Raw genomic sequence first — 13760 nt, 5'->3', positions numbered from 1 at the left:
AAGTGCTGTCTTACCGTACTGTCCTAGTGCATGCCTTTTAAAACAAAAAGGTGACCCTGACCTACCTGTGCTTTAGACATTATTTTAAATGACTATTTGCTGAAGTAGCTTTTAGGGACTTTATGGGGAAACGCATGAGGTGTCCCAACGCTGGCCTCCACTCACTGGCTGTGGGACAACCGTGTCCAGTCAGGCTCTGCTCCGAAGGACACTGACTCTCCCCCATCCCCCTCCTCTGGGTACACACGGCGGGGGCTGGGGCCCCTTCTCTACAGACTCTGGGGTGCATGCCCTCGTTCCCCCTTGGCAGCACCACCTTCCCTCGTCCAGGGCCATCTGTGCGCTGGGCATCACCCACGTGTTGCAGGTCAGAGCACTGCCTTTTTCCTCCAGTGACTTTGCCCTTGCCTGTGGCCAGCCCTGATTCCCTAGAAAACACCTGTCTGTTTCTGCCAACAGAACCCTGACAGCCACCCGCACACCCCGAGGTCTTCAACTCTCATGTAAAATAAAAACAGCACAGTGGCTGGGGTTGTAGCAGACGTTTAATTCTGCGGGACCCGCAGGTTGTGAAGCAGGAGACAGGACAGCACAGGCGGCCCGTGCACCAGGGCCTGGGGTCAGGCTTCACGTGGACGATGCTCGCGTAAAGTGCTCATAAATAACTGGACCATGACAGCAGGCGGGCGGCCGCTAGATGGCAGCCGGCTCCTCGGGGCCACGGGGCTGCACAGGCTCCAGCTGGCTGGCATCCGACACCTCGAAGCTGACCTTGTACTTGGCCAGGATCTTCATGAGGGGCCGCAGCTTCAACCACCACTGCTCCTTGGGGATCCGGTGCCTGCGGGGGGGACCAGGCTGAGCGGGGTGGGGCTCACCCAGGGGGCCTCCCCCGCCCCTGACCTCAGGCGCTTACTCGAAGTCTGTCTCCTTCTTCAGCTCCGCCACGGGCTGGAACAGCAGTGTTCTCTTGCTGATTCCCAGCACACACACAGAGTCCTCACTTAAAAATTTTTTTCCTATGAAAGGTAGAAAGATGATGTCAGAAAATGAGAGGTGAGGTCTAGATATTGGCACAAATTACCAAGGTCTGGAGAGCAAGAGGCACGGAGAGCTGTAGGCACTGCAGAGGAGAGGGTAAATTGTGTATTTTCATGCCAAACTTGAGATTCAAACAAAAGCAGGTCTGTAAACGTGGAAGACATGCAGCCGTCAGCTCTCCCTACAGCAGAAGCGCAGCCGGGACACAGGCAGAGGTTTATCAAACATCCCAAATCAGGACTCTTAGAAATGCTCTCCCCAGGGAACCCCCAGGCCTCCTGGATGCTAGACCAAGCCTACCCTCTACACAGAGGGGAAGAGAGGGGATGCAGCCTAGGGGCGTCGCGGGTATACCCAGGAGAGGCAAGGTGAGTGTAACATGAGCAAGTCAGCTAAAGAAAATTCAAGGGACCATCCATCTCATTCAATGCAAGTGTGTCCTAACCTTCATGACTGAAACAATTCTTAGCGAACATCAGAGCATACAGTATCCACCAAAGACCGTCAACAAATAAGGTGCAGAAAGACTTCGCTTAAATATTAGTGAGAATTCTGAGTCATGAAGCACTGATGTGTTCCCTGTATTATCCAGGAGACAAGACAGGAATTCTGTCACTACGTCTGTTGGGGTTTCTCTGGAGGAAACTCATCCACAAAAAGTCAAGGAAAAAAAAAGATCTGCATGCAGATGCTGTGTGTAAGAAAACCAAGAAAAGACACATCCATGCAGATGCTGTGAGAAAACCAAGAAAAGATGCATTTACACGATTACTACAATTTACATCAGTGTATAAAAATAAGTTGTATTTCTGTACACCAGCAGTAAGAAATTGTAATACCCTTCACAGTAATATATTTTTAAAATCACTAAGTCAGGAATAAACTTATAGTCAGTAGCTTTATGGAAAACAATGCTGTAGTAACAAACAGTCTAAATATATGGAGATTAAATTGTTCATGGATTAGAAGATAAATATTTTAAAAATATCAATTCTTATTCCAATTATTTGTTATTTATGTAATTTGTTATTTACATGTAATCCCCACCTCCAAAAATCCAACAGAACTGATGGACACAAAGAGTCACGAATAGCTGAAATGAAGAAAGCCCAGGTAGGACTACCTGATAACAGTAATTGTTCACTGGCAAGATTGCTAACTGCCAAAAAAAGAACCGAACAATCCAGAAACAGTCCCTTAAGTTTCTGGCTTCCTGTTCTTGGATGGAGATTAACTGTACTGCAGATTGAGGGGAATGGATTTTTCAGTGGCTAGCACCCAAGTAATTATTCACATGGAAAAAAATTAAGACCTTAAATGTTAATACCAGTTCAAATGGGCTAAAAACCAAATGTAAAAGGTGAATTTTTAGTAACAAAAATTTCTAATCTTCAAGGACAAAGTTAAAAAAACTGACTACATTACTAAATTGAGTTCTTCATTAAAAAATAACCCTAACAGAAAACGACTGGGTTTGCCAAATGGGAGATACATGTCTGCAGCCTGTGACTCACAGAATATAAAACCTGGACCTTCTCTAACATACAATATCAAAAATTCTTAAAATGTTTTTAAATTCTAGGAAATAACACAGCCCAAACAATCAGATAACATGAAGCAGTAACAGAATAAATGAGTGCTGGACCAGCAGGAGGGGCCTGGCCGTCTCCCTGCTGACCTGGAGGGTCAGCCTCCGGCAGCCACAGGGGGACCGGATACCCACCATCACAGCAACAGCTCAGAGGTGACATGGATGGGTGAGTCCCAGGGAGGGCGGGGTCCCACCAGTGAGCGTGTGGTGGGCGAGGCTGATATGAGGAACTGGCCTCACTGGGCCTGGGCAGTGGCTGTGACCCCGGAACCACTTGCTCAGGGCCAGGTGGGTTCCGGGCCATAGCAGAGACCAGCTCCCCTCATGTAAACCACAAAACCAGAGCCTTTGAAGGTTTAATCCTGCAAAGTCAGACCCTGAAGGAAGGATCGCAGGGCTGCTGCCCTGGGGAGGGGCTCAGAGTTGGAGGGAAAACCCGCCAGGGAGGAAGCCGTCCAGGTGCCTCCCCATCCCTTGCTGTCTTCCCAAAAAAGAGGCCATAGAGGAATAATGGAAGGTGCCAAGTGTCTTAGGTAAAAGCTAACTCGGCGTCAGCACAGCAGAGAAACAGGGAAGGTCACGGCAGCTCCGGGGCCCTCAGAGCGGGCAGTTTCTTCCTACATGAGTGGAGTGCCTCCTGCAGTAATTAGCGTTCTGTTTCCTTAAGTACATTTATTCCTAGTTATAACCTAAGTCACAGACAGTAGCTGCAGAAGTCACATGCAGCCCAAAGCCAGACGGACATGGGGCAGAAACATGCCTGCACAGAGCACGGCCCTCCCAACCCACGCCGCCTGCCACCGATTGGTACCTTTCCCCACGGACTCCCTCAGCTTCGAGCTGATCCACTGCATGGCTCTGGCGGAAATTTTGGTTCCAAAGTTTCTGTCGAACGGAGAAGGCGCCCCACCCTGTGGTTGGTCAGAGTTAACATGAGAGTTAGACACCAGCACCTTCCTGACTGTTAGCTTTTAAAATGGAACAGAAGTTATAATGACTAACAAAATTCACGTCCTATTTCTAAGAAATATGGGGGTCTGTTTCTATCTCCTTGTACATGACTGGGAACAAACAAACCACAAGAAAGCCTGTCACTCCTGCAGCCAAAACCCCCGGTCAGGTGTCGCTGCTTCCCGAGGAGGCGGCTTTTAATCAACCAGACCCTGAGCATCGTCCTTACGTCAGCATCTTCGTCAGGACTCCTTCAACTTGTTTTGGGGAGGCCGTGGGGAAGGGTCACAGTTCTCTTAAGAGGCTGGTCCACTCTGTGGGCTCGCTTTCAGAAAGACCTACACACGCCTACCACATATGCCATCGTGTAACTTCAGGGCAGTCACTGAGTTTGTGGACCCTGAACTACAAGCTCCTGAGACAAGGACTGAGACGTGGTGATGGGAGGGCCTGCTGTCAGGGGACCAGGTCCCACGACTCCACTCCAACTGCTTGCCCTGTCTGGGGTGCACTGACATGCATACCCCAAGATTCTGTCAAATTGCTCTGATTTCACGCAGATCTCAAAGAACTGTCATCTGTCTGACACTCCAGTTTAAATGGGTATGAAGGCCTGATACTGAATCAAAGATACTGAAGAAAAGTTATGACCAACCTAGACAACATATTAAAAAGCAGAGACATCACTTTGCCAACAAAGGTCCATCTCAGTCAAAGCTATGGTTTTTCCAGTTGTCATGTATGGATGTGAGAGTTAAACTTTAAAGGAAGCTGAGCGCCGAAGATTTGATGCTTTTGAATTGTGGTGTTGGAGAAGACTCTCAAGAGTCCCTTGTACTGCAAGGAGCTCCAACCAGTCCATCCTAAAGGAAATCAGTCCTGAATGTTCATTGGAAGGACTGATGCTGAAGCTGAAGCTCCAATACTTTGGCCACCTGATGCGAAGAACCAACTCATTAGAAAAGACCCTGATACTGGGAAAGATTGAAGGCAGGAGGAGAAGGGGACAACAGAGGATGAGATAGTTGGATGGCATCACCGACTCAATGGACATGAGTTTGAGTAAGCTCCAGAAGGTGGTGATGGACAGGGAGGCCTGGCATGCTGCAGTCCATGGGGTGGCAAAGAGTCAGACATGACTGAGCGACTGAATTCACTGAATCAAGTACTTAACTTGAACGCGTCTTTCCACTTAACTGGTGTCACTATGTATATGGAAGTGGACGGTTTTCTGACAAAGCCTATCCGCTCAACTGTCAGAACAGAAAGTGTTCCTGAGGCTGATGATAGCCGGTGTGACAACATACATAGTTCAGATGCTGATTCTAATCACTGTGGAACTGACTTAGAAATACACTTCCTTTTTGCAAAACAGCTAACACAGGCCATCTACGTGAGATAAGGCATGAGGCCATGCCCCGCCCGTGGCCCACCTGCTGCATGTGGCCCAGCACATTCTTCCTGCAGTCGAACACGCCCTTGCCCTCCTCGGAGTAGAGCTGGTAGATGAAGTCGGTGGTGTAGTTCTCGCTGCAGCTCTCGTTCCTGCAACACACAAGCCCAGGGTCGTCCTGCCCCTGCAACCATGCCACCCTCGCTCCTTATCACCGCGGCGGCATTGTGACAGAAACCACTGAACGAATCTTAAAAATGGAAACTGATGACCAAGCAAAATTGGATTTCTAAAAATGGCCCTTGAGTCATTTAAACGCCCGCTGGTCTGAACACGGAGCAGAGCGAGACCACGCGGAGGAGGAGCAGCCGCGCTTGGGGAGCATGGGCTGTTACCTGAGCACCAGCCCCCTCTGGATGCTGGTCTTCATCTTCTCCGTCAGGTGCTCCACGTTGGACTAGGAAAGTCAGGACACTGTGATTAGGCGCCTGCTATGTGCCGGGCACTGCCCCAAGTGTGGCCGGTGTGGCTGCTGTGAGCTGACCTCGTGGCAGAGGGGACAGTGGACAGTGATGTGTTGGCTAGTGACACCCACTGGGGACAGCGGCACATGGAGACCACAGCCGGGGCGGGGGCGGGGGGGTCATGGCGTCAGTGCACCGCTCAGTGTCCACAGGCGATGCCTGAGAGGTGAGCCGCCCGTGGACACGTCACTGTGTGCTCTGTGTGCTCACTAAGGCTGCTCCCCAGGCTGCTCTGCCAACGCCCGCGCCTGCTATCTCAGAGGAACACGGCTGTCACCTGGCTTTACAGAGAGACTCCTGACCCTGCCTAACAGGCACGTTCAGGCAGGAGAATTTCAGCAAGGACACAAGAGCACAGGTTCCAAAGGAAGCCGGCTGCAGAAGAGCAGGTGGACTGTGAGTTTCCAGTCCTGATTTTGGGGCGACGCTCCCCTGGGCTGCGTCCTGGCTGGGGCAAGCCTCCCCGGGGGCACTGGGCAGCCCTCCCCGTGTCGTCCTCCCCATGTCCTGGCCACAGGGGACCAGGGGCTCCTGCAGGCGGGGGTCTGTCCTCCACTGCTGCAGTCCCCCGGCTCAGACCCACAGGGACCCCGAGCTCTGGCCGCCTGCGCACCCGAGGCCTGGACGTGGTGGCCATGACCCAGCAAGGCCCCAGGCGCCTAGCACATCCGTGTCCCTGCAAGTGTAGGGCCTCCAGGGAGGGCATTAACTGCTTCCCAGGTGAGTGTGTAAGAAACACAGTTACAAGCTCGGGGTACGAGCAGCAGGTGCCCCGGAACCTGTTCCAGGGGTCGGCCTGTCCTTGCACATGGAGTTCTAATGCCTCACTAGTGTTTGTGATGTGGCGGGGGATGGGAGTGGTTCCTGAGACCCTGGACCTGTCAGTCAGCGACCCCTGGGTTCCTGCGTCCACGCACCTGCAGGTCCCGGATGTCGAAGGGCTCCTCGAAGATGTAGGCAGCGTCTGCGCCAGCCGCCAGTCCTCCCATGTTGGCCAGGTAGCCACAGAAGCCCCCCATGGTCTCAATGATGAACACGCGCCGCTTGGTCCCGCTGGCTGACTGCTTGATGCGGTCACACGTCTGCACGAGGAGACACGGTCAGGAGACGCGGACACCGCCCTGCGGCCGGCCCTGACCTTGGGCGGTGCGCTGGGCCCTGGGCCCTGGCTTCTTAGGGCTCGTCAGCAGGCATGTCCCTGCTCTGTTCTCTCCTGAAACACTCCGGGGACACGCCGGGGGAAGAAGGCTTTGTGCACCAAAGTGTACCACCACCAGCGGGGAGACCTTCGCTCCAAGACTTTGGTTTAAATGTGAACAAGCACGTGATCACCAGACGGGTCCCATTCCATCACCCCTGATGACCCCTCCAGCATCTGTGACGGATCACCACCCTCCCCCAAAACGGACTGATCTCATCCAAACTCAGGGTGCACTTCAGCGGCCGGGCAGCTCCGCGTTCTCCAGGAGCCCAGACAGGAAAAGAAACCACGTCAACACGCCCGTCTCATCCTCCTGGTGCTCAGGCCTGGGGATGCCCGGCCGGGTGGGGAGACCCACAGGGCCATGGTGTCCACGGGTCCTTCACGTGGCGTTTGAGCACTAAAACCTGCCTGCCTGGCCTCTGTCTCAGGAATTCAGGATGGGGGATGCACAGGCCCCCTCGGCTGCAGGTCTCATGGGCTCCCCTCCTGACCCAGAACAGCAGCTATCATCACCAGCCGGCCCAGACGTGCCTGTTGGCCTCGACGGCAGAGGTCCTGGTTACAGCCTTCCTATCTAACCATCAGCTCAGAACCTGTGCTCAACTGCCATTTACCAGGGCTCTGCCCAGCTGAGATGGGAACCTTCCAGCACAGGGGGCTCTGCACCTCTGGGGGTCCCCACTTGGGGAGGACACGGGTCCCACTGCCCACAGCACAGTCCAGGCAAGCAGGGTGCCGATGGGTGAGGGTCAGTGCCGATGGATGCCAGGTGGTCAGGGCTTGGAAACGCTGGTCCCTCGGAGCCTGGGTGACACCAGCCTGCTGGGGCCCCACTTGGATGGGGCTGGGAGGGACTGTGGGTGAAGCCCCCAAGGAAGGGCATCTCCTCCCTGCCTCCCTGTGACCCTGGCTCCACTGGACTCTCATATGCCCAGCACTGGGTCCCTCTGCCCACCCCCTTGCTCTGCGTCCTGTCTCCTCCAACACCATACTGCCACTGGTCACCTGGGGGCACCTCGGGGCTTTTGTCCTGGTAGGCAGGAGCAGGCTCACCCAGGGCCCCCGAGAGAACAGCCCACTGAGAGTCGGCACAGGTGGGCTCCCCAAGATAGGCTGGGCGGAAACTGTGCTAACCCGAGCTGATGAGAAGCAGGGCTCCTTTGCCCTGAAAGATCCAGCAGGTCCCCGTTCCGATTCTCCTTGAGTGGGAAAGACAGACCCTGCGGGACCCCTGACGGGCCATCTCCTTGAGCAAATGAGAAGATCTTACCTCCACAATCACATTCAGGCCCGTGTCACAGCCTATGCTCAGGTCTGTGCCTGGGACGTTGTTGCTAATGGTGGCGGGCACCATACAAACAGGGATGCAAAACTCGGGGTGGCTGTCGCGTTTCTTCGACAGCTCCAGCAAGCTCCGGAAAGCCTGAGCGAAGCGGGGGCGGGTCAGCAGGGAACCCACATCCATAATGGCCAATGGGGAGGAAGCTGCAGGGAAGAGACCTGGGGGGGCTCGGGGTGCAGGGGGAGACCAGCAGGGGGGCTTGGGGTGCAAGGGGGGACCAGTAGTGGGGACTCGGGGTGCAGGGGAGACCAGCAGGGGAACTTGGGGTATAGGGGGAGACCAGCAGTGGGGATTCAGAGTGCAGGGGGAGACCAGCAGGGGTACTCAGGGTGCAAAGGGAAACCAGTAGTGGGGACTCCGGTTGCAGGGGAGACCAGCAGGGGGCTCGGGGTGCAAAGGGAAACCAGTAGTGGGGACTTGGGGTGCAGGAGAGACCAGCAGGGGAACTTGGGGTATAGGGGGAGTACAGCAGTGGGGATTCGGGGTGCAGGGGAGAACAGCAGGGGGGCTCAGGGTGCAAGGGGAGACCAGTAGTGGGGACTCGGGGTGCAGGGGAGACCAGCAGGGGAACTTGGAGTATAGGGGGAGACCAGCAATGGGCACTCAGGTGGCAGAGGAGACCAGCAGGGGGACTCGGGGTGCAGGGGAGAACAGCAGGGGGACTCACGGTGCAGGGGGAGACCAGCACTGGGACTTGGGGTGCAGGAGGAGACCAGCGGGGGGACTCAAGGTGCGGGGGAGACCAGCAGGGGGGACTCAGGGTGCAGGAGGAGACCAGCAGTGGGGGACTCAGGGTGCAGGGGGAGACCAGCAGGGGGGACTCGGGGTGCAGGAGGAGACCAGCAGTGGGGGACTCAGGGTGCAGGAAGAGACCAGCACTGGGACTCAGGGTGCAGGGGGAGACCAGCAGGGGGACTCAGGGTGCAGGCCCAGAGCACACAGGCCTGGGCAGGTGGGCAGCAGAGCAGGGCCAAGGCGGCGCGAGGTTAGTGGTGGACGAGCAGCCAGGCCTTTCTGGCATCATCAGGAGGAGATGCGGGCGGCCATTTGGCGGGACCTTAGGGGCCAGGCTGCTGGGACCCCTCAGAGAGGTAGTGCCGGATGGCTGGGGAGGCAGATGCCCGTGGAGCCCCCTCTGCCCAGGCCGTGTGACCCTCACAGAGAGCCCTGGGGGGTTCGGGATCCCCAGGAAACCACTGGGCTCTGATGTCAGAAAAGCGGGCTGCTCTCAAGCACACGACCGGGGACCAGATCTCCCGCCTCCACGTTAGTGCAAGTAGGTTGTTAGTGTCCCGGTCCACCACCTGCCCTGAGGCCACAGCGCCCCATGGCCAGACGCTCGCAGGACCCGGCCTCTGTCCCGTCTTTAGTCCTCACGCTTGAAGCCACTTCCAACGCCTTGTGCGGGGAAATTCCTGGCAGGACGACCCGGGCTTTCCGGAGAGCATGGCTCTCTGCCGGCCCTGCCTCTTCCGTCCCCAGACTCCCAGACAGGCTGGGTTCTGGGAGCTACGGCCCTAGGATGTGTGGACGGTGAGCCCACGCTGGGTGAGTCCAGGGAGCGGCCGTGAGGAAGATCAGGGGGTTGCTCACCTGCCCCATGCCCCACCACCGTCCTCAATCACCACCCCACCCAGTCCAGCCCAGATCCCCAAGGGGAACCTCCCCAGCCCCAGTGCAACTCAGGGCCACCATGGGGCTGCCTGAATGCCTGCTGGATGGAGGGGTCATGAGCGCCGTGCTTAGATGGGCTCCCAGACTGTCTGCACCCCCCAGGACGCTCTAGGTGGGGTCACCCGGCATAGGGGGCGGGCGGGGCACCAGCACCTTGAAATCTGATGGCAGTTCTACACCTGTACATTCTTCCCACCCTCCCTCTGACCCTCATCACTCCCTGCTTTTCCTCTGATCTCTGGAAAATGAGACGGACACTCAGAGCCAGGAGAACCCTGCCCAGGACACGAGCCCGGGGCCCTGGGGGCAATGCTGAGCGAGCCAGCCGCCTGGGCAGCACCAAGCTCACATCAGCTGCGGCTCTGAAGGGGACCAGCGTGCCGCCCAGAGGAGAAGACGCAGCCCCCACTTTGGCTTCAGACTCTGAACCCGAGCCCTGAGAACCAGTGCCTCCCCGGAACCCCGGGACCTTGTGATGGAGTAAGTCCCCAGGGATCTGTTTCCAGGAATGCATCCGTAAGCTCAGCACACAGACTGATGAGGAGGGGACGTGAGGACAAGGGGTTAAGTGTCCAGAGGATGTGCTACCTGACGACACTAGGCACCTCGGGGTTCACCCCCTCGGCCCCCTGGGATATTCCAGCTGAAGACCCTGGGCTGCGGGGTCATCCTGACATCACACGGTCAGCAGCATCCAGGCCGATACTCACCAGACACCATGCCCCACCTCCCCACCCCCGGCCACCCAGTTCTGACGGCCAGGGTGTCCCCCAACGTCGCAGATGTCCCCTGGGTACAAAGTCACCGCCAGACCACTCTGGCCTCTGAGTGGAAGAGAGCAGCTGGGACAGGAGGTACCCGGGGCTGTCCCCAAGGCCGGGAGGTGGCACTGCCACCATCGGCATCCAGACCCCAGATCCCAGGCCACGGAGGCCTGTCCTGAGCTGACTGGACAGACGAACAGACGCTGAGCTGGCTCTGGAAGCCCAAGAGCCTCCTGCCTCCCGGGAAGGCTCGAGAATGATGACCCTCAGGCCCTCCCCCAGCACGGTCCTGCCTGCCGCCCCCTTGAATGTGCCCGGCCCAGCCAAGGGCCAACCAAACCCAGGCCTCTTGAGAGACTCAATTGCACTGCGGCTCGACACACACAAGCTGGGGAACCAGTCGGTCTCCCGTCCCCCAGCTCCAGGACCCACTGAGCAGGCCCAGCTCAGAGTCATCCCAACCACCGCCTGACCACTGGGCACGAACTTAGCAGCAGAGCAGCACCCCCAATTTGTGGGGCAGCTCTGGCCCGTTACCAATGGTGACCCCAGCTCCGAGAAGCTCCAGTAAAGAAAAGCCTGCATGTTAAGGGCCATGTAATAAATCTCAAAACCCCTTGAAGGGAAGCAGGATGGACCATGTGGAATTTCCCCAGACCTGTCCTGGTTTTCAGATTTTCAACAATCCACATGTAGGGAATCTCTGTCACTTGGAAAAGTAATTCTTGGTAGCAGAGGAGCCTGGGATTAAGGAGTGGGAGCACCCTGTCCTGCTAAGAGTGGGAAAGGCCACAGGGGACACACACGACCCTGGTCAGGACCCACCGACGACCGCCCCAGGAGTTCCTGCCACCCCCGGGGTCTCGTTAGGCGACAATCAGAACACGAACTCCGGCTGCTTGTACTGCAAGCGTGGCGAGAGCAGACTCAGACCCAGCTACACGGGAGCAGTAATGACACACGACCTTTCAACTCAGACCTTGAGCAGCGAGCGGCCAGAGGCTGAGTTAGTCCCACAGCAGCGGAAGCACAGACGGCATCCCCGGGGGCACGAGGGGCGGGCGCGCGGGTGAGGAGGTCCAGCACGCGGACACCAGCCAAGGCCACGCCGGAGGCTTTTTAATACAGAAACTGCAGAAAGTTGAAGAGGTTCAGGAAAGCAAGGAACCAGCACCAAGCACTGCTTACCGCATACATCCTACTTTAAAAGCTTTTCTTTTATTTACTGGCACTGGAGACAGATTTGATGCCCATTGGTTTAAGGGAAAAAAGCTAGAAATACAGCCACGAGGCCTGTGTCTCCCAAGGAAAATAAAATGTGAGAATTTACCAGAAAATTCTAGACACTGAATTGAAAAAAAATAAAGGAGTTATGCATTCTGATCCTCACTGATCTTCAAAAGCCCAAGTGATTTCCCAAGTGTGATTTAAATTTATGATAATTAAAATGTATTTCTATGCTTTGTACGGACTTTGCTGCTGCTGCTGCTAAGTTGCTTCAGTCGTGTCCGACTCTGCGCGACCCCATAGATGGCAGCCCACCAGGCTCCTCTGTCCCTGGGATTCTCCAGGCAAGAGTACTGGAGTGGGTTGCCATTTCCTTCTCCAATGCAGGAAAGTGAAAAGTGAAAGTGAAGTCGCTCAGTCGTGTCCGACTCTTAGCGACCCCATGGACTGCAGCCCACCAGGCTCCTCCGTCCATGGGATTCTCCAGGCAAGAGTACTGGAGTGGGTGGCCACTGCCTTCTCCATGTATGGACTTTAGGGGGGATAAAAAAACATTCAAGTACCATCAGTATTCTTTCACACGTGGTTTATCGTCCCCAGTCCACAAGCAGGAGGAGGAGGACAATTGTTTAAAAGGTTCCAGGTCAGGGAATGAACTCACAAAATCTTCAGTCCAGCTTCTACCTTCACACACCACAGCACGGGCCCCTGGACCCAGGTTTCATCACAATAACACAATAACGTGCTATGGGCTTGGGGGAAATTTAGCCAGAAAACAGGGGTGGGTTTAATCGAATATCCACATCACTGTGACCCAAAACCAGCTGAACTACAGATGGTGTCACCCCAGCTGCAGTGAAGGGAAACGGAGGTGGAAAGCTTTGGGGTCGAATTGTAGATTGTCAGGCTTTTTTTTTTTTTCTCGTTTTTGGCTGTGTCAGCATGCAGGACTGTAGTTCCCCCCAATCAGGGATCACACCTGCACCCACTGCCTCGGGAGCGTGGAGTTTTAGCCACTGGGCTGCCAGGAAAGTCCCTTTATTTTAAAAAAGAAAAACTTTTCAGCAGACCCCCAGCCCAGTCTGTCTCGAGCACACGGTACATAAAAGCGGGCCGGAGCCCCAGGTTAGTTCCGCAGCCCCTGCCCTGCTGCCCACACTCACGTCGGTGATGGTGTTGAGGGCGGTATCCGCCCCGATGCTGAAGTCGGAGCCGGGCACGTTGTTGGAGACGGTGGCGGGGACCATGACCATGGGGACACAGAACTCCTCGTGCTTCTGCCGGGCGGCCAACAGCTCCAGCAGCCCCAGGTAGGCCTGCGGGTGAGTGTGTGAGGTGGGGGGGTGGTTGGGTGGTGGGTGGCCATGCATTGCCATCTGGGCGTCGGCCCAGAGCGAGCGACTGTTTCAGGTTCTCCCGTTTTCTTTAAAGGAAACGTCAAGGTCATCATGAGGCTGATATTAAAAACGAAGGTGGACAATCCAACAGGTAGTTAAAAGATAATAATCTGGCCCCATAACTGCCCTCCTCTCTGAGTAACCAATGGGCTTCCAACTCACGAGAGAGGGTCACCGCCACAGACCCGGCAGATGTGAGGACTCACTGAGCAGACAGCCCAGCCACGGGGTCAGGGGCGCAAGTGGCCCCAAGTCCTGCATCGCCGGTGCTCAGTGGCAGCTGGGCCCGTGGCACCATGGCCCCCGGTCCCTACAAGGAGCAGACGGCAGGGTGCTCACAGGCGCTGACACAGGGTCCCCTCTCAAACGCGCAGCGCCGGCCAGCAGGTGAGCAGACATACCTCGAATCCGCCGATGATCAAGAGCGCACTGATGCCATGGGTTCGCATCTGCGCTGCGATGTCCTCCAGGTACTTCCCAGGGAGGGTGCTGGGGAGGTTCAAGGGGGCGAGCTCAGGCAGGGCCCCCTCTGTGCCCCACCCTCTGAGGCCAAGCGGCATGACACTCAGGGGCAGGAGGCGCCCCGGGCCACATGTCTGGGGGACAGCATGGCTGGGGAGCCACCCATGGTGGGCACAGCCAGGAGTCAGGT

The 13760-nt window shown here is 56.2% G+C and overlaps 1 protein-coding gene across 2 annotated transcripts in view; it reads right to left on the bottom strand.

Annotated features, from left to right (window-relative positions):
* Positions 1-527: 527 nt before the first annotated feature.
* The window catches only part of PFKP (phosphofructokinase, platelet), a 53526-nt gene continuing 40293 nt past the window's right edge, over positions 528-13760 (bottom strand). The window contains exons 15-23 of one of the 2 annotated variants that reach the window (XM_086331087.1): positions 13510-13597; positions 12875-13027; positions 7975-8127; positions 6418-6582; positions 5372-5433; positions 5017-5128; positions 3444-3543; positions 917-1019; positions 529-841 (exon numbers count right to left, since the gene is read on the bottom strand). In XM_086331087.1, coding sequence (XP_086187213.1) covers positions 694-841; positions 917-1019; positions 3444-3543; positions 5017-5128; positions 5372-5433; positions 6418-6582; positions 7975-8127; positions 12875-13027; positions 13510-13597 — 1084 coding nt within the window. In that variant the 3' untranslated portion in view covers positions 529-693. Of the gene's footprint in view, positions 842-916; positions 1020-3443; positions 3544-5016; positions 5129-5371; positions 5434-6417; positions 6583-7974; positions 8128-12874; positions 13028-13509; positions 13598-13760 lie in introns of both variants that reach the window. The other variant, XM_086331086.1, reaches the window with a different exon arrangement.

Source organism: Bos grunniens, chromosome 13 (genome assembly GCF_055505025.1).
Source record: "Bos grunniens cultivar Pamir isolate PY7600 chromosome 13, Bosgru_T2T1.0, whole genome shotgun sequence".
In the NCBI taxonomy this organism is placed as follows: domain Eukaryota; kingdom Metazoa; phylum Chordata; class Mammalia; order Artiodactyla; family Bovidae; genus Bos; species Bos grunniens.
The sequence above is the reverse complement of the archived record's forward strand: the minus strand, read 5'-3'. Positions and strand labels throughout refer to the sequence as shown.